Source organism: Hemitrygon akajei, chromosome 30 (genome assembly GCF_048418815.1).
Source record: "Hemitrygon akajei chromosome 30, sHemAka1.3, whole genome shotgun sequence".
Taxonomy (NCBI): domain Eukaryota; kingdom Metazoa; phylum Chordata; class Chondrichthyes; order Myliobatiformes; family Dasyatidae; genus Hemitrygon; species Hemitrygon akajei.
In genome coordinates this window covers 27419984-27444465 of record NC_133153.1, presented here as the reverse complement: position 1 = coordinate 27444465, position 24482 = coordinate 27419984, and the positions used below count along the sequence as shown (strand labels likewise).

Below are 24482 nucleotides of genomic sequence, written 5' to 3'. Positions count from 1 at the left end.
GATTAAATGCTTGTCAATAAGATAGAAACTCAGAGCAAGGATTAAGCATTATCTTATTTTAATATCAGACTACCAATGATTGATGTACAAAACATTAATTTCTCAAAGTAAAATATAGATTTTTAAGAAGTTTAGCTCCAATTCATATAAATTCAACTCACAAAAATGGATTGGTTGAAAACTCTAAGCTAATGATGTACCAAATTCAAATTCCATTCACGTATGCATCACTAGCTGAAAGAGTAGCATTTTTTAGAATAGCTTCTTCAGAATGCAGCGTCCATGGAATGTGGACATTGACTATACAACTTTGAGATACGTGTGATGGTAAAATAATTAAATAAATTGAATGAAAAATGTTTTTAAGATAGATATGGCAGAGCATGCTATGTATTATAACTGTTGTATGTAAGAGTTGATGAAATCATTTGGGATCCATGAAAACATCTGCAGCCAGAAGGCCTTCAGGTCATTTTGTTGCCTGAAATTCGGCATTAAGAAAGAAGTTCCCTGGATACAATTTTCAAGGAGCCAGTCACATCCTTTAGAATAAATAAGGTAGAAATGACTAACAGGGACAAAAGTACAATTGCAAGTAAGTCAGTTATGGAAGTCCAGAAAGCAGGCCTGCAAGAACCTCTGCCTTTGCACTTATCCAACAGGTGCAAGGTTCCAGCATCCTGTATGGATGGCAACAGAGATTGCAGAGAGACTGAACAAATTGACCACAGCAGTGTGATACAGGGAACATTCAACTGGGGGGAGCCAAAAGAAATGGTATCTGTGATAGTACAGAACAGAATACTTCAGGGAAATTATAATTTTCTCTGCACCTGGGAGACTGGAATCCAAAGACTATTAGTTATTCACTCTCAGGGTTAAGGCCATCTAAATAGTGCTGGACAGGTATCCTAAGTGAGAGTGAATCTTAAGTAAGAGGGCTGGATAGGAATCTTAAGTGAAAATAAAGTAAGAGTTCCACTGTCCACAATTCCACAAACCATGCAGTTACGATCCAAATTAAAAAGTTAATGTCTGCATTACAACTAGTTTCTTACATTTTGGCTTATGGAAAATCACAAAGAACTGAATGCTTGCCTCAAAGATTAGTGTGGGGAAAAATGGGCTTGAAGTTATAGAGCTAGTACTAGTAATGACGAAAGAAGGAGCTGATCCATTGTCACAAGCTTAAATTGAATCTGGCTGGGACTGGCGTCCAGAAAGTTGAATAACTAGGCCTGTAAATTTAAAAGCAGGGTGTAAAGGAGAATTTAGAAAGTTGAAGGAAATTAATGAAGTAATAATGCATGGTAGGAAAATGGGCAATAATAACCAGAGTCTGTCAGGAAGGGACAGTGTCTATAACATAACTGTATACCTCCAATTAGAGTCAGAAATATCAAAGTTGGCAAAAAGTCAAATTATACATTTTATCTGTATGAATACAGCAATTGTAACACAATACACTGTACAAATTAATGGAACAAATACGATGAAATTACAACAAACAAATAGATGGAAAGCGGTCATTAAAATATTCCAGGAAACATAGCACTGGTATTAGAGGCTACACAACAGCAGTGGATAGGAGGATCTTCACTTAGAATCAGTTTGGATAGGGATACGGGCAGATAACATCAGCGGGAGTTGCACATCACCAGGATGCATGGTACAGAATCAATCAGGAAATTAGTGTGTAAACAATGCTGACAATACAGTAATCTTAAACATAAGAGTTCTGCATATGCTGGAAATCCAGAGCAATACATACAAAATGCTGGATGAACTCAGCAGGTCAGACAGCAATACAGAAAGGAATAAATGGTCAACATTTTGGGCCAAGACCCTTCATCAGGACAGAAATATTGACAGTATACTGTATGCATACATATTATATAGAAATCAACAGATTTTGGGATATTCCAGGAAGTAGAAGATATGGGAATATGGGAAAGAAACTGACTATGAACTTCAAGAATGGCAGCATTGCATGAAGGTCCAAGTGGCATGTGCATGCTTCTGTTCTTAGATTCATATATCACAAATTCTGCTGTAAAGACACTGAGACATTTGCGAAGGACCATCAGACTCAACAACAGTACTTCCCCTGAACAGCGAGGCTGATTAATACCTCCATTCGCTAACCCACCCCTCCTGCCCCCAGCACCACTACATTATCATTTCCTATCAGAGTCACCTCATGTACAAACAGACACTCCTGTTCCTAGTTTCACATCATGGATGTACAATCAAAGTATACAAGCTAATCTTACGTATTTATATTTATTATTATTACTCTTTAGCTTATTGTCTTTTTGTGCTGCATCGGATCCAATTCTCTTTTACACTTGTGTACTGGAACTGTTATTAAACAATCTTGAATTTCTTGAAAAGTCAATAGATTTGGTACTATTTATTCTAACATAATTGGTAACAGTTAACAATTTAAGCAAAGTTGGGCAATCCACTGAAATCAGAATGACTTGAAAGGAAAGAGGAAACCAGAACTTTCATACAAAAGTGATATTATTATAAATTAGCAATCTAGAGATTATGCCTCTTGTCAGCATCTTATGGTTAATCCATTTTTAGCTGCTTCATCAATAACCACCTTTCTATCATAAGGAATGTTGAATTCATTTGTAGTTTTTCAGCAGCATTTTAAAATGGTGGCTCACCACCACCTTCTCAACAACAATCAAGGATGACCAATATATTTTTGTCTTGTAAGTGATTCCTAAAAACCAGAAAATTTAATTAAAACACAAAATAATATCATCAGATAGAGGCATTCCTGTGTTCTAATTTATTCTCAACATTGGAGCTGCCCCATAATATCAGTGTTTGTGTTCCTTCATGACAAATAATGATAGTAGAAAAGATTGATCAACAAATGTCACAACTTCCACCAAAGCCCAATGATCAATAAGGATAAAGTCAAGCCCACTTGGTGAGATGTTCCCCACATGGCAATCTCACATTACTGAGCATATTGGTCTTCCAATCCAGTGTAAATCAGGAAATCAGAAGCATATAAAAAAAAACTGATGTACTGATATACAAACGTCATTGATCTCCTTGCAGATTTCCAATCAAGTACTTATGCCATCAATGTGGGCATTACGGTATCTCTTCTGACAACTCCCTCCTCAAATAGCTTCATTTTGACCCATAGCAGTTTCCTTCATGCAGATCTCTCTCAAAATATTGACTACCTACACTAGGAACTCAAGGTTAGCAGCATCATAAAAGTGATCACTTCCATGCCACCACTGCTTCTCAAACTGATTTCCAACAGTAACTGGATTAAGTAGCTACTTTTCCTTTAAGATATGCAATACAGCCATGAATACAATTTTGCACTGGTTAGTTTTAGCAGGTACATGAGACTCACAACATCTCTTGTCAGACAATTCTGACAAAACATTGTTAGCACCAATGTGTAGACATCCATATGTGCATGTGTGAAGATTGTCTATTAATAGCAAGGAGACAGATGGCACAGATTCCTTGTTCAGGGTCATTCTGCACATTTTTCAGAGATTGTATTTCCAAAAGCAATATAATCCGACCAACTTAATAGCTTAGATACATGCTGGTCGACAAATTGCTGAATAAGTTTTGAGCTCTACCTGTCCCTTCACAGTTCCCCAACTGCATACTATTCCCTTTCCAACCAGATTTCCCCAGCACCTGTCCTGCCCAGCACCAACATAATCATCTGAAGATCAAGGTTAGCAGCCTATATCTACAGTTGCCTAGATTTATTGTTATTATTAAGAAGAAAGATTATTCGTACAGTCCAAAACTCAGTAACTGATATTGCAAATCTAGAAAACATAAAAACGTGAAAAATCTTCCCGTTCCATTCCTTGATAAATTACATAAATGATCCTCGTGCCAGGATAAGGAAGGGCATGCACTGTAGAAAGCACTTAAGATGATTAAGTTTCATTCCTTTAAATAATATTGGCTACATAGTGCACTGAAAAGAACAAATAAGTTGCATTTATATACCAGCGTACGTTCAGTGAATCCTAAACTACATCAAAGATAAGTTATTTATTGAATTTTAAATTATTAATGGAAAATCAGGAGACAGCTTTGTAAACCATACTGCATTTTTACAGTAGTGTCAAAGGTTCAATGTTCAACAGGACAGTTGGAAGAAGAAATTTTGAAAAATATAAAAAAGACAGATGGAAACAGTTTCTGGAAGAGAAATAAATAATTGCTAAACAACTGCAAAAACAGAAATCAGCAATTCATGAATTGCGTAATTGGGTAATTAGAAAACATTAAACTGACAGTGAGAAACAAAGATCTGATCTGTCATTTGATTTTATGCCTTAAAATGTCCATCGATCAAGATAGCCAAAAAAGCCTCTTCAACATAAAAATACATGTTCAAGTTTTAAAAAAAGATGTTTGACATTCAGGTATGATCTTAATCATGGAATTAAGGTTTTTAGTTGTTATCTTGTTATATAAAGTATTGCAGTTAATTTTATTATTGACAAAGGAGATTAATCAAGGCTGCTCCTAATTTCAGAGTGAAATTGAGAATCAAAATTCTGCTTGTTTGATCTGATAGGAATTATTTTTCAGAGGTGCAATAAAATCACCGGGGCGGGAGGCAAATAATGAAACAGGAGAAGGCCATTTGACCCTTCATGCCTGTTCCACCATTCAATAAGGACATGCTTGGTCTTTTACCCAAGTGTTACTTTGCTGCAATCTTGATACCCAAAGTATCTAAACTTCTATTGGTTTGTCTCGAACATGCTTAGCAACTGAAACTCCAAAGTCAGTTATAAATCCCAAATATTCACCACCCAAAGTGCAACTCTAAAGCAACTTGACACCATCTGGAACAAGGCAATCTGCTTCATAGACGCATCATCAACCCACTCTTCCCTAAACATTCTGAACATTCACTCCCTCCACAAGCTACACTGGCTGCCTGCAGCATAAACTCTCTATAAAATGCACTGCAATTACCCACCGAGACCATTCTTTCAGCACTATTCAAACCTACATCCAGCATCAAGGTTAGGTGGTGCATGAGAACATAATTTCCATAAATGTTCGTGGGATTGAGAGTCCAGGGCTAAGGACTGGAGGCCCAGAGGCAGCCTATCCTGAGGTTGGAGGCCTGTGTCAGTGAGGGGTTGGGAGGGTGGGTAAGGGGTTTGTTTTGCTGTTGTTGTTCTTGTTGCTGCTTGTGTTCTGTGTTGTGTGTTGTGCTGTTGTTGTGTTAAACATTGTGGGTATGCTATGTTGGTGCCAGATTGTGTAGTGAACGGCTCCCAGCACATTTGTGTGTGTGTTAGTTGTTAACATAAACAACACATTTCACTGTATGTTTCAATGTATACGTTATAAATAAATCTAAAATTGAAAATTCCACAAAGTCAGCAAGTAACAACATATTCACTAGAAGGTCTGCAGTGAATCAAGAAAGTTGCTCCCTGTGATTTTCCCAAGGGCAATTAGGGAGACCTGCTCCCCCGATCATCCCAAGAGCAATAAGGACAAGAAATGCTGGCTTTGCCAGTAATGCCTGATCCTGAAAGTAAATTAATTTGGAAAGGAATCTGGAGACAAAAGCATTCACATAAACTCTGTCCTGTGTGGTGCAGGTTGGAGATTTGAAGTGTGCTTTCCCACAAGTGGGATGCTACATGAAAATGTTCAGGGGAATGCTGATCTGACCCGTTCCAGCGACGGTGGCACGGAGCCGACCCGCTCCAGCGACGGTGGCACGGAGCCGACCCGCTCCAGCGACGGTGACTCGACCCGACCCGTTCCAGCGACAGTGACACTAACCTGACCCATTCCAGCAACAATGACACTAATCTAACCTGTTCCAGCGACAGTAACCTGACCCGACCAATTCCAGTGACAGTGACACTGATCTAACCCATTCCAGTGACACTGACACTGACCCGACCCGTTCCAGCGACAGTGACAATGCCTCTAACCCATTCCAGCAACACTGACGCTGACCCGACCCGTTCCAGCGACAGTGAATTTATGGTTACAGGAGACCACCAGAATATTAATACAAGAGGAAGATGGAAATAACATCAATGAATTTCATTGTTAATGAATAAGTTCTTGCTGGAGAACACAGATGACATATTGAATCAATATCATTTGTCCCTCATCTATCCAGTCTCATTATATACAAACATTGACCATTACTACACAAGAAATGCCAATTAAATTCATGACACTGCAAGTATCAATGAACAATGAAGTTTCTGGCCATGTTGCATCTCACTAAAGATAGGCAAGCCATGCTAAAATGCTACCATTGCTTCAAAGCTTGGAGAAGCCTTAAGACTACTAAGGCTATGGTGATTTATAGATTAAGCAAACTAAATAACCAAATGACCATATAGATATATTAGTAAAGGATAGAAGATTCATTAGTCTTTGGCACTGGCTCTGATATTGCTTATCCATCCCATTCTTGTTTCTGTCTTTATGTAGATCCAAGTAGCTTGGTCAGGCCTGAGTCATGTAATTTCTTGCCAAAAGTCCAATTAACGCTCTGACCAGAATTAGTATATCGAAAGATAATTCCTCTCACAAAATTGCTCTTTCATGTTGGAATTAAATGAAATGAAGAAAGTCATTTGTTCCAAGAAATATAATCAATTGTCAGAAAAAAAATGAACTTGAAAAATGTCCAACAGAGTGCACTTCACATTTAAAAAATACAGTAAACAATCAACCACAAGAAAGCAGTTTCTTTTTCCTATGAATACAGTGCATTGTGGTTAATTGGGACACATTGGGTGTACATTTTTGCCCAATTAAGTTATCTGAAGTTTCATGGGAAAAAAAGCTAAACGTTATAAAAACGACAACCTGAATAACAAATTCTTTAAATAAAAAACAGAACAAATTAGAATGGTACCAATACCACTACAGTACTATAAAACTGTGTATTAGTTTCTAAATATTATCAATGGAGGAAATTGCCCAGTGTACACCATCATATTCTTTTGATTGACTGTAAATGAACAATATCAACACAGAAACCTAGTGCAAATAATGGGCCGTCCTCATACAATGCTTTTGGCGATTTCATCCTCCAAATCTCTATTTTCATTGTAACACTCAAGATGATTTTTTTTGATACCTTTAGATTCTTTGTAGTTGTAACTTGAAGTAGTGAAATAGTTTCACTTTCGCTCCCAGTCATTTCTTGCATCTCCAAGCTTGAATGCTTGAAACCACAGTGAACAAAACAGTTCTGAAGAGTCTTACTGTTTATTTCTTCCCAACTATCAGTGACAAAAATCACTTCTTTTCATTTTTGAACATAGACACATGCAATTGGTGCTATTTAAATATTGTTCACCATAAGCACAGCGTAGTACCTAGCAGCCACACAAGTGCACGCATCTGACACTAGTTAGAAACTGTTTGGCAACAGTTGCCCGCCCCATTTAAGTAACATTGTGTCCCAAACAAATGAAGGTAATCCAAGGTATTTTCTTGATTCATTTTTGTTTTTTAAGAATTATTCCAAATAAGTGGCTGCCCCGATTAACAGATGGCCCAATTAACTGTAATCCACTATATTCAAACTAACTCACAGCTCCTGGTAATGGTACATACACCATCATGAACTGATAGGGAATGGAGGCGGATTGAATTATTTTAATTTGACATCATAGTCAGCGCAGGCACAGTGCACCAAAAAGCCCACTCATGTGCTATAGTTTTCTATGATTTATCATTAGAGGCCAAAAATTCAATCAGTCTAATATTTATAGCCACATATGCTAAAAGTTTTCAGAACAGATTTTGGGAAATTGCTTCTCAGTGGGAGGAAATTAAAACTTTTTACACCCTCAGTAGCAAATGAACTACCAATGAAGAATATCTATCACATGCATGAGTTCAACCAGATTGTAATCACCAGTTTCCTTTCATAAACCCATGCTGGAAGATGGCCAGAAAATTTTGTAGTTAGTGAAGTTACTATTCCTCACCTCAAAAGAGGACAGCATTAAGATCTAGAATAAGCCTACCCTCTAAGTTGGAAAAATTCAAAGTCAAGGGAATTCTGAAAGAGAAGACTAAAGAATTGATAACAATAAACGTTTGAAGCTGCCATGAAAATTCCAGTGAACTATTGCTGAAAACAAGAGCAAATAGTCTAATTTATTTTAACTACTTCCTTTACAATTCAATTTTGAACAGAAAGGAAATTCAATAGGCAATTAAGCTTATTTGCTCTATTTCCAGAAAGCAAAATTTAAAAAATCTTTCAAAAAATGAAAACAGCTAAGTGGTACAACTAGGAGACCTGCTGTTTCACAAATCCAACTCCTCTGTGCTATCTGTATGGAGTTTCCTTCAGTTATTCCTATTTCCTCCCATATTCCAAAGCATTGCAGGTGGTAGTTTAACTGGCTACAGTAAATTGACCCAGTTTGTAAGTGAATAGTAATTTCTTGGGGGGCGGGAGGGGAATGAGTTGGTGGAAACATGAGGCAAATAAAACTAGATTGGCAGAGAATAAGTGCAAACAAATTAAATGCTCAAGAGTCAGCATGGATTTTGAAGCTGAATGGCCAATTTCAATTGTGAAACAGAATCCCAAATATGCTTTAACTTGCCACAGTATAAGTACATGGATGGAGCAAAGGCTTGGAGCTTATGAGTATTGCAACTATTTGAGACAATTCAGAAACAACAGAAGCAAATATCATTATATAGTGCAGTGAGTGGCTTTTTAAATCACATATTGGTCAGTGCAGCTCACATTTTGTCATTATAGCTCAATTTGCAATCCTTTCTATTTTTATAACACTGGTAGCATTTTTGATCATTTTCCATTTTTCATCATGTTCTAATCAACCTCATGGCATTGTTCAAGGAGAAATACTTTTCAGAAATTGTCATTCTGCAGTTTCCAACTTTTCTTCATTATACTATTTTTGTCATGTTTACTTCTCCTCTACCTCTATATTGGAAATTTTAGCAGCATTTGAGTTGTATACAGGATTCCAATCATCTTAAAAATGATTAAAATGTCCAGAACCTCCAATGGCATAGAGGGCTGCTTTGTGTGAGAGGGGCAGAGCTAACTTTGTAAGTGACCATGGTGGCAGCAGAGGTGGTTTCTTTACGTTGATACCATTACCTCATTTGCATTGGAGGAGGAGGAGAAGGAATGTTTATTCAATCCTCCCTGTGTCCTCAGAGACGTTATCTAATCTTGCTTAATCAATAGGCAATACTGGGCTCATCCAAGGAATGGTCAGGGTTAGGAGAAAACAATGAAATCTAGGTCTGTGGTAAAGCAAAGTTAAGGGACCACACAGAGGGAGGCACAAAGTCAGAGGAATTAACCACTGGTAAACATAAATAAGTCAATTGGTGCAATTTGATATCTGTGCCATGACATATTAAATGGATCTGCAAGGTGACCTACTAACAGATATATTTGTATCAACAACACTGTGAACATCATTGTTCATTACAAAAGCTTACCTTGAGTGATTTGGAATAGTTGTCTGGTTCTTTTCCCATGTGACAAATGGAGTTGGAAGTCCACTAATTCCACACTCAAAACGGGCAATTCCATTCTCCTCCACTATCTGTGACTGTGGCTGCTGATGAAATTGTGTCAAAGCTGGAAAAACAAATTTTCTTTGAGTGTAATGAGATAAAAATTAAAGTAAGTTACTGCAACAACCACATGCTAAATATCTGCTTCTGGTATTAAAATAATAAAACCTCAGCAAATGTTTATAACAGTTACATTATGTTACAATTTAAAATATCTTATACTCTGATATTTAATGAGACTTGCTGCTTTAACCAAAAATCAAAACTAGGAAGATCTGCATTACAAACATAATGACATGTTTTAGTAAGTATACTAAATATGCTAATCGTATAGGAATTTAACATCCTTTTCTTCCATGGTCTTCTGCCTTCTATCAGATTCCCCATCCTCTAGCCCATTATCTCTTCCACCAATCAACTTTCCAGCTCTTTACTTCACCCTCTCCTGGTTTCACTTATCACCTACCACCTTGTACTTCTTCCTACTCTCCCACTACCTTCTTACTCTGACTAGACATTTTTTTTCCAGTCCTGATGAAGAGACTCAGCTCGAAACATCAAATGTTTATTTCTTTCCATAGATGCTGCCTGGCCTGCTGAATTCCTTCAGCATTTTGTGTGTGTGGCCTTGGATTTCCAGCATCTACAGATTTTCTCGTGTTTTTAAATTAATCCAGTTTTTGAACATCTGCAAGATTTACTTAATAAAATGTCCACTGCTATTTCCTTTATCTTCCTGGAACTGCTCTGTGGCATCAAATTACATAGTTGAGAGAAGCATGTAATGGAGTCATACAGGTCATCTTTCTCATAAGATTACAGCAGAAAGAATCATACATCAAAACTAGAAACATTAAAAGTCAACCATTTTCAGTTGATAGCATTGTCAACTCTGAGCTGAAAGGTTGAAAGTTCAAGTTCTATTCAGAAAACTCAAGCTCAAAAATCTAAGCAGACACTTTAGAACAGATCTGAGGGAATGTGGCATTAGGAATGTCATCTTTGGGTGACAGTTAAAATAAAACCTATCTGCCCTATCTGGTGACAACATTTCATAAAAAGGTAAACACTCTCAGGTACCCAATACTCATATATTATCCCACTATCATAGCAAAAGCAGATGATAACATTGCTGTTTGCAAAAACATCATATGTACTAAATGACTGCCATGCTTCCTGCATAAAAACAATCACCACACTTCAGAAAATAGAGGTATCTATAAAATATTTACAGATGGCCCAGGACTCCGAAAAGAAATATATAAATGCAATTGTGTTTAAATAATGTTTAAGTGTAGCTTAAACAAAAAGAACAAAATTGAATGTTGTGTATTTAATATTTCAGTAATATTGTAAATATTGCTTAATTAAGAATTCTTTGTTTACATAATTCATTACAAGTTATATGTAATTACAAGTCATTACAAGGACATGAGTTGAGAGTTAGGGGGCAAAAGTTTAAGGGTAACATGAGGAGGAGTTTCTTTACTCAGAGAGCGGTAGCTGTGTGGAATGAGCTTCCAGTAGAAGTGGTAGAGGCAGGTTCAGTATTGTCATTTAAAGTAAAATTGGATAGGTATATGGACAGGAAAGGAATGGAGGGTTATGGGCTGACAGCGGGCCAGTGGGACTAGGTGAGTGTGAGCGTCGGCACGGACTAGAAGGGCCGAGATGGCCTGTTTCCGTGCTGCAATTGTTATATGGTTATATGTAAAAGTACGTGAATTGCATATGTCATCACGCCACCATGTCCTAAGTGTGTACCTCACAAAAGTAAAGAACAAAGCAGACATGTTATTCCCAGCACTGTTTTTCTTTCAGTTAGTTTTATGTTCTGTAATTACAAAACATAACACTGTAGATGTTAACTAACCCAATTAAGCCTGGCTGCTTCCAACCAAAACACTTCATTCAAATGTTATTATTATAAATTTTAAATCTAAAACTCCTCATTATAATTTGATATAAATTATGCACTCTCACAGCTAGTCTCACAAACATTAATGATTTAAGGAGATATTTAATGAGTTTATCAGAATTTTAGGTATTGACAGAACAAAATCTGGAGCATTAATACAGCTTTACTAGACTCCACAGGTGGATTCAATGGTTAGGATAGCAGCCATAGAATGAAAATTAATTTCTACAGATAGTTTTGGGAAGGATTCTCCACATTGACAAAAATCCTTCACGGCACTATCCCCATTTTTCTTGCTGTAATTTTACACCTCAGCTCTGACAACCTTCCAGGTTAGAAATGGAATTACTCCAGTAAACATACACAAAGTGCTGGAGGAACTCAGCAAGCCAGGCAGCATCTATGAAAAAAAGTACAGTTGACATTGTGGGCTGGGACCCTTCATCAGGACTGGAGAAAAACCAGAGGAGTCAGAGTAAGGAGGTGTGGGGAAAGAAGTAAGAAACACAAGATGATAGGTGAAACCTGGGGGGGGGGTGGGGTGAAGTAAAGAGCTGGAAAGTTAATTGGTGAAAGAGATACAGGGGTGGAGAAATGGGGAGTCTGATAGGAGAGAACAGAAGGCCATGGAAGAAAAGGAGAGGAGCACCAGAGGGAGGAGATGGGCAGGTAAGGAGATAAGGTTAGAGAGGGAAAAGGGAATGGGGAATAGCAGGACAGGGCGGGGAGTATTACTGGAAGTTCGAGAAATCGATGCTCATGCCAACTACTGAAGGCTACCCAGTTGGAATATAAGGTATTGCTCCTCCAACCTGAGTGGCCTCATCGCAATAGTTGAGGAGACCATGGACTAACTAACATGTCAGAATAGCAATGGGAAGTGGAATTTAAATGGGTGGCCACTGGTAGATCCTGCTTTTTCTGGCAGACAGAGTGTAGGTGCTCAGTGAAGTGGTCTCCCAAACTAAGTCAGGTCTCATCAAGATACCAGAGGCCACGCTGGGAGCACCAGATGCAATAGACTCTCAGGTGAAGTGTTGCCTCACCTGGAAGGACTGTTTGGGCCCTGAATGGTAGTGAGGGAGGAGGAGTAGAGGCAGATGTAGCACTTCTTTCACTTGCAAGGATAAGTGCCAGGAGGGAGATCAGTGGGGAAGGACGAATGGACAAGGGAGTCATGTAGTCCATGCAGAAGACAGAAAGTTGGGGGGAGGGAAAGATGTGCTTTGTGATGGGATCATTTCAGTACTAGTGAAAAAATGTTCAAGCTACACCACCTAAACTCTAGAAATAAGCTCATTCAAAACTCAGTCATCAAACTACAGTCAATATGAAGTTTACGTACGCACAAATCGGTCCTTGTAACACAACACCAACCCCCAGCAATAAAGATGCATGACTAGACACTGGAGAATATGGATTACTTACATATATCAAACTTTAAACAAAAGGTTCATGTGAAATTCACTACCAAATAAAAATGTGCTTTAAGATCAAGAGTGATCCAGCACAAGGTTCCTGGTCTACAAGGCACTATGTGTGAGATGTAATCAGCTGAATGACTTTTTCTGCTCCTATTTCGTATCTCCTTACTACAAAGAGGGTCTGCTGATTTAACAGAACACCATTACGTCAGAAGTCTGATTTTCCGAGCTAGTAAAAAAAAATTAATGCCAGATGTGTTCCAATCATATTTACATGCTCAATTTTTAATAGAGCTAATACGCTACTTCAAATAAACCAACTACATTAAAATGATGGACTGAAGTGATACAATCATGTTAATCAGCTGTTCAGTAACACCATCAGCAGAGACTTCTAACCCAAACCATTATTCCCTTCACCTGTTACACACTTGTCAAGTCTCAAGCTTGATTATATTATGTGAATAATCACTGTTCTCAGAAATCAAAGGTAGTTCATGCACGCATATAGAATAGATCATTTTACAGTAGTTAGCAAGTTTGTGCTTCTCAGTGGTTTTGCTAATTAAAACACATTATTCCCATATCTTTACTTTAACTGATGTTGACCTCATGTCTAACAAACTAAACAGTCAATGCAACAAGAAAGAAAATGTTCACAATATGCTTTTACTGGAAAACACTAGAACAGACATTGTGGTTTGTTTAAAGAAAGAAAATATCTGTACATCAGTTTTACTTCGGAGGTATGAAAAATAAATGAGCAATTCCTCTTTGAATTGCATAGCACATTTCTGTATGTATTATTAAATTCCTGGGAAGATGGGAAATCTATGTTGAGCACAAAGACCTATTTTGTATTTCACTGTATTTCTTGTATTATAGTGCCTGTAGATCAAAACTATTTCAAAACTTCATTGGTTGGAGAAAACTCTGGGATGTCTTAAAATTATTAATTATGAATACACCTTTTTCATTACTCCATGCTCCAAAATATTTTAAAATATTTTCCAGATTATCTTCTTGTTGCTGGAAACCACATCATAATGTAACAAACATATGACTATGAAGATAATACAGAAGAAACCTTCAGAATCACAAGCACAGTATGGTTAATGCCATGTCATCTTAAAAAAACATAAAACTTCAACCAAGTTATTGATGGGGCCATCATAAGTTTAAAAAGAATAATTAACATCTTAAAACTTTTAAAATCTGGAAACATCATCTATCCACATCAGGAATACTGGTAGCTATTAATGAAGCTTTTGCAATTGCTGTATTTATATTGCCAATATACTGCACAAGAATGGCTAGCAAACCTATACCCAGGGTTTTCGGACAACAGGCATAATCATTGTAATTCATGCATATATAACAATAAATCCAATTCTTTCTTAGGATAAATTTGTTGCCCTTTTGATTCCCCTTCCCCTCCCCCAACTTACTGATGTAGTCCAAAGTCAAAGGTTCTTCAGGCAACATTATTGTTTTTACTTGAAAAAATACATAGCTTCTGCAGTTAATTAGTATCACATCAAAGGAGCTCATAACATTGACAACAATATGTTCTATACCATTCCACAGCAATCAACTGATCAGTATTCAGTCCAGGTTTCTCAAGGACCATTCATCTTCAGACCTCACTGAAGACTTCATCTACTTCAGACGGAGAAGCTGAATTCCACCAGCAAGGTGTGAGTGCCTGCCCTAATATCTGGCCTACTTTAGTATCAAGAAACCTTGAGAAAACTGAAGTTAATAGAAATCAACAAGAATCAATGGTTAGAGTCAAAGCTAGGACAAAGGAAATAACTGTAGTTCTTGGAAGTTTGTCTCCTTGGCCCAAGGACATCACTGTAGGAGTTCCACAAAATAAGGTGCAGGTGTACTAGACTCAGTCATCTTCAAATCTTTCATTAATACTCATTCATTTTACGAGAGGGACAGTGAGACAGTTACAGATGGTTACAAATGTCTAATTCCATTATAACTTGTTAACTTGGCAATGTGTTTCAGTGGGTAGCATTTGCTGACAGATGCAGATTATAGGTTCAATTTTCAATACACTTCGAAACAAAAATCTAGCCTGATGCTCCAATATAGCACTAAGGTATGTTATACTGTCAGGTGACACCTTCAGTGAAGAAATCACTGGACTACTACTGAGAGGCTACACATCCAGTGAAATGATTTTGAATCACATTATAATGGCTAGGTAAATAAAATACAATAAAATCTGGATCAGTAATGCCAACCAGCCAGTTGCCAGACTGTTGTAAAATCACCACAGCCAAATATGCATAAGGTTCCAAGAGAAATTAGTTAATGACTACACAATCTGTTTTTGACATGATAACTGAGCATTAAGTGAAAATAAAAACTACAGATGCTGAAAGCCCAAAATAACAACAGAAACTGTTGAAAAGATGCAGCAGGTAAGAGGCATTTATAGAAAGAGAAATACTGTTAATACTCTAGAATACAAATATTTTATGAGAACCAAAAAAGAGTTACATTTAAGTTAAAAAATCCAGAAGATGAATAGATAGAACATCTGTGATAAGTTAAGGTCAGTGTTGCCAGGGCAATACTTAGTATTTGCTAGGTCACTTAACTGGACCAGAGACCTCTAGTTAATTCATTTTTAGGAGCAATTAGAGGGTGATAATACAAAAGGAACTCTGAACAACATAGTGAATTGCAGGGCTTGGGACATGCTTATCGGGTTCAGCTGTGATAATGAAAAGCCAGTATCACAGATAGATAGCTTACAACAGTAATGACCAGTTCTAATACTGGCAGGAAAGCAAATTCATTGAAGTTGTAGAATTCATTACTGAATACAGAAAGCCACAGCCTGCCCACACAGAAGATGAAATGCTGCTCCTCGAGCTTGTATTAGGGTTTTTTTATAATAGTGCAGGACACCAAAGACGGATAGGTCAGAGTGGGGAAAAGTTGGCTCATCAGGCTTTGGCATGAACAGGTTTGGGCGAGGTAAGTATCTGGGAAGTTTCATCTTCTTCATTCTTCCTCTGGTAGTACCTAGGTAGTACAGTGAGGATGGCTCCAGGGGCTGGGTTGTGTTTCTTATGTGAGATATAGGAATTCTGGGAGACCCCCAGCCTCCCGGATAACCACATCTGCACTAAGTGCACTGAGATGCAACTTCTCAGAGAACGTGTAAAGGAACTGGAGCTGCAGCTCAATGACCCTCTGCTCATACGAGAAACTAAGGAGGTGGGCACCCCTAAGCTGCAGGTGCCTCGGTGACTGTCAGGAGGGGAAAAGGAACTGGGCAGCCAGAGCAGAGTACCCCTATGGCTGTCCCCTTTAATAATAAATATACCACTTTGAATACTCTCTGGCATTGTGGCTCAGAAAGTGGGGGAGCAGAGAAGAGGATTGCAGTAGTGATAAGGGATCCCATAGTTAGAGGAGCAGATACAAGATTCTGTGGTCGCAATAGAGACACCCAGGTGGTATATTGTCTCTCAAGTGCCAGGATCAGGGATGTCTCAGATTGGGTGCACAGCATTCTAAAGGGGGAGGGTGAGCAGTCAGAAGTCTTGGTACCTAGGTAGGAAAAATGAGGAGGTCTTAAAGAGAGAATTTAGGGAGCTAGGTAGAAAACTGAAAAGCAGGACCTCCAGGGTAGTAATCTCTAGATTGCTATCTGCACCACACAGCAGTGAGGGTAAGAATAGGATGATTTGGAAGGTGAATGTGTGCTAAGGAACTGGTGCAGTGGGTAGAATTTCAGATTTCTGGATCATTTGGATATCTTTTGAGGAACGTATGAAATGTACAAAAGGAAAGGATTACACCTGAAGCTGAGGGGTCCAATATTAGACCATAAGACATAGGAACAAAATTAGGCCATTTGGCCCATCGAGTCTGCTCCACCATTCAATCATGGTTGATCTTTTTTTTTTCTCCACTTCAACCCCAGTTCCCAGCCTTCTCCCAGTAACCTTTGATGCCATGTCCAATCAAGAACCTATCAATCTCTGCCTTAAAAACACCCAAAGACCTGGCTTCCACAGCTGCACATGGCAACAAATTCCACAAATTTACCACCCTTTGGCTAAAGAAATTTCTCCACATCTCTGTTTTGAAAAGGCACCCCTCTATCCTGAGGCTGTGCCATCTTGTCCTAGACTCTCCCACAATGGGAAACATCCTTTCCACATCTACTTTGACTCGGCCTTTCAACATTTGAAAGGTTTCAATGAGATCCCCCCTCACCCTTCTGAATTCCAGCGAGTACAGACCCAGAGCTATCAAACGGTCCTTGTATGATAACCTTTTAATTCCTGGAATCATCCTTGCGAACCTCCTCTGGACCCTCTTCAATGCCAGCACATCTTTTCTAAGATGATGGTCCCAAAACTGTTCATGATACTCAAGGTGAGGGCTCACATTTGCCTTTAAAGCCTCAGCATCACATTCTTGCTCTTGTATTCTAGACCTCTTGAAATGAATGCTAACATTGCATTTGCCTTCCTCACCATCGACTCAACCTGAAGTTAACCTTTAGGGTGTTCTGCAGAAGGACTCCCAAGTGCATGACCATGCATTTTCCAACATTGTATTTCATTTGCCATTTTCTTGCCTATTCTCCTAAACTATATCTAAGTCCTTCTGCATCCTACCTGTTTCCTTAACACTACCTGCCCCTCCACCAATCTTCGTATCATCTGCAAACCTGGCAACAAAGCCATCTACTTCCATCATCTAAATCATTTATATACAGCTTAAAAAGAAGTGGTCCCAACACCGACCCCAGTGGAACACCACTAGTCACTGGCAGCCAACCAGAAAAGGATCCTTTTATTCCCGCAACACACTCAAAAAATGCCGGTGAACGCAGCAAGCCAAGGTCCCTTTCCCTGGTGAATACTGAAGCAAAGTATTCATTAATTACCTCTGCTACCTCCTCCAATTCCACACACGTTTCCACTATTACACCTATTCGGTCCTTTTCTCACATGGATCATCCTCCTGCTCTTCACATAATTGTAGAATGCCTTGGGTTTTTCCTTAATCTTGCTCACCAAGGCCTTCTCATGGCCCCTTCTATTTCTCCTAATTTCATTCTTCAGCTCCTTCCTGGCAACTTTATAATTTTTGAGAACTCTATCAGTATCTAGTTTCTTGAACCTTTCGTAAGCTTTTCTTTTCTTCTTAACTAGATTTTCCACATCCTGAGAACACCATGGTTCTTTTACCCCACCATCCTTTCCCACCCTCAATGGAAATACCTATGCAGATCGCCATGCAAATGTTCCCTGAATATTTGCCACATTTCTGCCATGCATTTCCCTGAGAACATCCGCTCCCAAGTTCCTGCCTAATAGCATCATATTTCCACCACTCCAATTATATGTTTTCCAAAATTTTCTGCTCCTATCCCTCTCCAGCAATATGGTAAAGGAGATAGAGTTGTGATCATTACCTCCAAAATGCACTCCCACTGAGAGATCTGACACCTGACCAATACCAGATCAAGTACAGCCTCTCCTCTAGTTGGCTTATCTACATATTGCATCAGGAAACCTTCTTGAACACACCTAACAAACTCCACCCCAACTAAACCTCTTGCTCTAAGGAAAGTTAAAATCTCCCATCACAACAACCCTGTCATTGCAATATATTAGAATCTGCACCCCTATCTGCTCTTCGATGTCCCTGTTACTATTGGGGGAGGATCTATAAAAATCACCTAGTAGAGTTATTGCCCCCTTCCTGTTTCTGACTTCCACCCACAGTGACTCAGTAAATAATCCCTCCATAACTTCCTCCTTTTCTGAAGCCGTGACACTATCCCTGATTAGCAGTGCCATGCCCCCAACTCTCTTGCCTCCCTCCCTGTCCTTTTTGAAAGATCTAAAGCCTGGCATGCTCAGCAGGCATTCCTGCCCCTGAGACATGCAAGTCTCTCTAATGGCCATAATGTCATAATTACATGTATTGATCCATGCTCCAAGTTCTTCATTGCATTAAAATAGACAAATCTCAAACCATCAGGTTGAGTACATTTGTGTTCTATCATCTGTCTATCCTTCCTCATCCACTCCCTACAAGTTGTCTCTACTTGTGCGCCAACTGGCCCATCCTCTGTCTCTTCATTTTGGTTCCCACCTCCCTGCAAATCTAGTTTAAACCCTCCCCAATAGCATTAACAAACCTCACCACCAGGATATTGTTCCTCTTCGGACTCAAGTGCAACCCATCCTTTTTGTACAGGTCACACCTGCCCCAGAAGAAGACCCAATGATCCAGAACTACGAATCCCTACACCTTGCTCCAATCCTTCAGCCTTGCATTAATCTGCCACCTCATTCTATTCCTATACTCACTGTCACATGGCACAGGCAGCAATCCCGAGGTTACTACCTTTGAGGTCCTGTTTCTCGGCTTCCTCCCAAATCCTTGTATTCTGCTTTTAGGACCTCCTACCTTTTTCTACGCAGGTCTTTGGTACCATGACCTCTAGCTGCTCACCCTCCCATTTGAAGATATTGTGGACATGTTCAGAAACATCACAAACCCTGTCACCTGGGAGGCAAACTACCATTCGTAATAGTAATCACTAATTACTATTACAAAGATAGCTGCTGTGGTTTTCTGTGGATGTAGGTATAAAGATTAATGTGCACCACTGTCAATCACACTGTTCCCTCTTCTACTTCCTGGAAAAGTTAATTTCTTAATTATACACCTATTGTTACTTTCATCTTTTTATTCCTGTTCTAACTGAGACAGTAAACTACAAATCGTCTATTTTATAACGTGATTGTGTGATTTAATGTCAAAATTCAAGAGATCATACTGCTTCTTTTTTCTCAGCTCATCCAGCATTTCCTCTATGACTTATAGTTGCAAGGCACAATCATCAGGTAACGATGACGATTTCCTTCTTATGTGATTGCAGTGAAGTCTTAAACAAAACCGCTCCCACGCAATCCATTTAAGACAGTAAGTTAAATATATGACATTCAATCAAGTTTGTTGCTCCAAAAAGCTCCATCTTGACTCAAGAGGTTAAGATCCAAAGTAGCTGTTTTGGTGAAGTGCCTCCTTTCCACTCACATGATCCAGGCCTTCCTGTATACCGTCAAGTTTACATTTACAGAATCACTTTAAAATTATTTTATCGGTTACAAAGCACTTTTAGATGTTTGTATATCAGCAAAAACACAGAGAGACACAGAAGCAAGCTTTGAATACAACTAAGAAAGAACAAAAAGATTACTGAATAAAGGTTTTTAACCTTCTGATACAAAAATAGTGCAATGGTATCAAAACATGACCCTAATTCCCCCATCACTGTCCAAAGACCAATCATTTAATATTCTTGGAAAGACAGTACAAGAAAAGTCAAGAAAGCAAAAAAAAATGGACAGTGTGACAGTAATTATTAAAGAAGATATTAAAATACTGGGGAGAAATGTTCTTGAGGGGTCAATAAGAGAAAATATTTCAGTTATTTAAACAAGCTGCATTACAAGTTGTGTAAAAGAGAAGAAACTTGCAAGGATTTTCAGCGATGCTAGGAGAAGCATCAATTACCCTAATATTGATGGGGATATTGCCTGAATAATACATGGCAGGTGAAAACAAATAGGGACCAGGCTGAATATTATAAGCTGAGAAGAGAAGTAAAGGGAAAAATAGGATAGGGAAAGAAAAACAATGAAAATAGAATGCCTGTTAACATAGAAGGAAGCCCAAAGCCTTCTACCCAGGCATATATTATAAGAACGTAAGAAAACGGGTCAATTCCAATGATAATATATCTTAGGAAGAATGCAAATATCCCTATGCCATAGGAAAGATTATCTTGAGGAATTTCAGTTACAAAACAGTGTTGATGAAGCTGCAGTTGTTTCTTTCAGTGTAAAGGTATTTTAGAGTAGATCTGATAGAGCTATACAAGAGCATGACAGGTTTAAATAGGGGAAGCTGTTATAATTAGTGGATTCTTCAATGGACCAATGGAATAGATTTGAAGACATGAATTAAAAAAATACAGGGGTGGGAGAGGGAAGGAATGTTGTAAAAAAGCTGCAATTTTGTGCACAGCATGGTGATGAACCACAACCACCTCTAATAAGAGCTGCAGAAACAGCCACTGAGTGATTTTAAAGGGAATTGGAAAGGAACTGAGCAAATGCAATCTGCAGGGTTTAGGGTGAAAGTGGCCAAAATAGGTTGAACTGTAACAAATGACATAATACTGAGTCAACTGGCTAGCTCCTATGTCATAAATGTTTTCATTCTTTGGACTTACTCAATTTGCCATCCCATTGCAACTCATAGCCAGCAAGAAATCTAGCAATCAAAATAAAATGCATCAGTAAAGGAAAGAATTCAATGAAATAGAAAGATGGAAACACTCAGCAGGTCAGGAAGGATGCAGTATGATATGCAGCATGTTTCCAGAACTTCATGTTTCTATTTCAGGTTTCTAGCATCTTCAAGGACTTTATGAATTATTTTAAATAATTGAGTTAAGACAATGTTTAGACTATTAGATACAGAAGAAATTTAAGTCATCCAGCCCATGAAGGCTGCTTAGCCATTTGATCATGGATTCATCCCTCTCCACCCCATAATTTTGTACACCCTCACTAATCAAGAACATAACAACTTCTTACACAAGGTTTGAGAGGGCTTTATGGCATATTCCTGTTCAATAATTCTTTCTGCTGCAATTCTTTGCCAAAGATGGCTGTGGATGCCATGTATATTTAAAGCAGAGGTTGATAAGCTCTTGATTAGTGAGGGCATTGGGAGTTATGGGGAGAAGGCTAGAGAATGGGGTTGAGAAGGATAATAAATCAGACATGAATGAAAGGCAGAGCAAACTTGACTGACTGAATGGCCTAATTCTGCTGCTGTACCTTCCAATTTTAAATATACCCAGCAACTTGGTCTCCACAGACATCTAAAATATACAAATAATGATATTCTCTGACTATGACAGATCATGTCATTCCAATGTGAAACCGTCTAAGACCTGATGTAAAGTAGAAAATCTAATCTTAATTGTTCAGGAGATAGTCTTGCAGCTAAGAAATTCTTTGCTATCCAATAATAAACTGGGGGGATTTTTTTTAATCATATGGCTTTTTCGTGATTTATGAGTCAGCATGAACAGAGGGCCAAATGGTCTTACCTGGATAAGAAAAACTGTTAAGGGCATGCTCCAAAAACTTGAAAGTATGAGGGGGAGGCATAAAAACATATTCATATATTCTGATACATGATGTTCACTTGAATGCAAGTCATTCTTCCCACGCAATGCTCCCTTTCATTTGCCTTCAATATATCATCCTATATTACGAACAAGACAAAATCTGCAGATGTTGGAAATCCAAACAACACACGCAAAATGCTGAAGGAACCAACAGGCCAGGCAGCATCTATGGAAGCGAGTACAGTAGACATTTCGGGCCAAGACCCTTCAGCAGAAGAAAAAACATGATCTCCCAGCGGCCACCCATTTTGATTCCACCTCCCATTCCCATTCCAATGTCTATCCATGGCCTCCTCTACAGTCACAATGAGGCCACACTCATGCTGGAGGAACAACACCTTATATTCCGAATGGGTAGCCTCCAACCTGATGGCATGAACATCAATTTCTTGAACTTCTGGTATTGTTCCCCCTCACCATTCCCCATCACCTTTTCCCTCTCTCACCTTATCTCCTTCCATCATCTCCCTCTGGTGCTCCTCCCCTCTTTTCTTTCTTCAATGGCCTTCTGTCCTCTTCTATTAGATTCCCCCTTCTCTAGCCCTGTATCTCTTTCAGCAGTCAACTTCCCAGCTCTTTACTTCACCCCTCCCGCTCCTGGTTTCACCTATGACTTGTGTTTCTCCCTTTCAGACCCCACTTGGAGTACTGTGTTCAGTTCTCGTCACCTCACTACAGGAAGGATGTGGATACTATAGAAAGAGTCAGAGGAGATTTACAAGGATGTTGCCTGGATTGGAGGGCATACCTCATGAGAATAGGTTGAGTGAAATTGGCCTTTTTCCTTGTAGTGATAGAGGATGAGAGGTGAACTGATAGAGGTGTACAAGAAGATGTGAAGCATTGATCATGTGGATAGCCAGAGGTTTTTTCCCAGGGCTGAAATGGCTAACACAAGGGGGCATAGTTTTAAGGTGCTTGGAAATAGGAACCGAGGTCCCGTCAGGGGTAAGTTTCTTCACACAGAGTGGTGGGAGCGTGGAACATACTGCTGGGGGCAGTGGTGGAACCAGAAGCAATAGGGTCTTTTAAGACCCCCTTAGATAGGCACATAGAGCTTTAAAAAAAAAAAAGAGGGCTATGTACTAGGGAAATTCTAGGCAGTTTCTAGAGTAGGTTACACAGTCGGCACAACTTTGTGGGCCGAAGGGCCCATTATGTGCTGTAAATTTCTATGTTCTAATACACAAAGTCCAATTTAAAGCCTCTAACATTATATGTTCAAGTATTGGTTGATGCATGGGAACGTCCAATAATAATCAGCAAAGTGGCTATACAACTTATAAACCTAAATAAATGTTCTTCTTAAATCTAGTGTCTAAAATACAACAATTAAAAAGCAGGTACAGTATATTAAAATTCATACAGGTAACTTCCACATTGCAGGTGGGATTGTATTCCTAGAAACCTGTCCATATTATGACTTTTACAAAGCAAAACCATGTCATCTCAGCAAATGTCAAGAAATTTTGTGTTGATTTACTTTTTTTCCTCCCACAGAAATTCTAAGAGAGCACATGGTATTTTGTATCTCACATTTTTAGGTGGTGATTTGTGTAACCCAAAAAGGTCATAAAGTGGGGTCATCTGTAATACAAATAACAAAGCAACGCATACAAAATGCTGGAGAAAATCAGCAGGGCAGGCAGCATCTATGGAAACGTCGACTGTACTCTTTTCCATAGATGCTGCCTGGCCTGCTGAGTCCCTCCAGCATTTTGTGTGTGTTGTTGGATTTCCAGCATTTGCAGATTTTCTCATTTGTGATTGGATTACAAACATAGTAGGTTTTACAAGTATATAAAGAGTATGGCAACTATGAAGATTTGAATGTCAATTAAAATGATCTAGTCAAAGACTTTTAACTCTCCTGGGAAATATGACATGAAATTTCCAAGATAAAAAAAAATTCTAATTTACAGCATCACCAACTATCCAGAATACTTGGAATATTGTTTAAAAGCTGTTTTCCAAATGACAGCAATATTCTCTTATGTGCCTGCTATAACCTAGTAAATGTTGCAGTGAGCATCTCCAGCAATATAGACACAACATATACATTAATAAAACAGAATCATTACTCAATTAGTAGTTAAACTTACACAACCAATTTATGCAGAACAACACATACAAAATGCTAGAGGAACTCAACAGCCCAGGCAGCAGCCATGGAAAAGAGTCAGCAGTCGACTTTTCAGGACGTGCCCCATCATCAGGACTGGAAAGAGAGAGAAGACAGGGTAAGAAGATGGAAGTAGGGGAGGAAGAAGAAGTA

At 38.7% G+C, this 24482-nt stretch overlaps 1 protein-coding gene across 2 annotated transcripts in view; it reads right to left on the bottom strand.

Moving 5' to 3' along the window:
• The window catches only part of igdcc4 (immunoglobulin superfamily, DCC subclass, member 4), a 146852-nt gene that overhangs the window by 85777 nt on the left and 36593 nt on the right, over window positions 1-24482 (bottom strand). For both annotated transcript variants that reach the window (XM_073033192.1, XM_073033191.1), the window contains exon 3: window positions 9520-9661. In XM_073033192.1, coding sequence (XP_072889293.1) covers window positions 9520-9661 — 142 coding nt within the window. The remainder of the gene's footprint in view (window positions 1-9519; window positions 9662-24482) is intronic.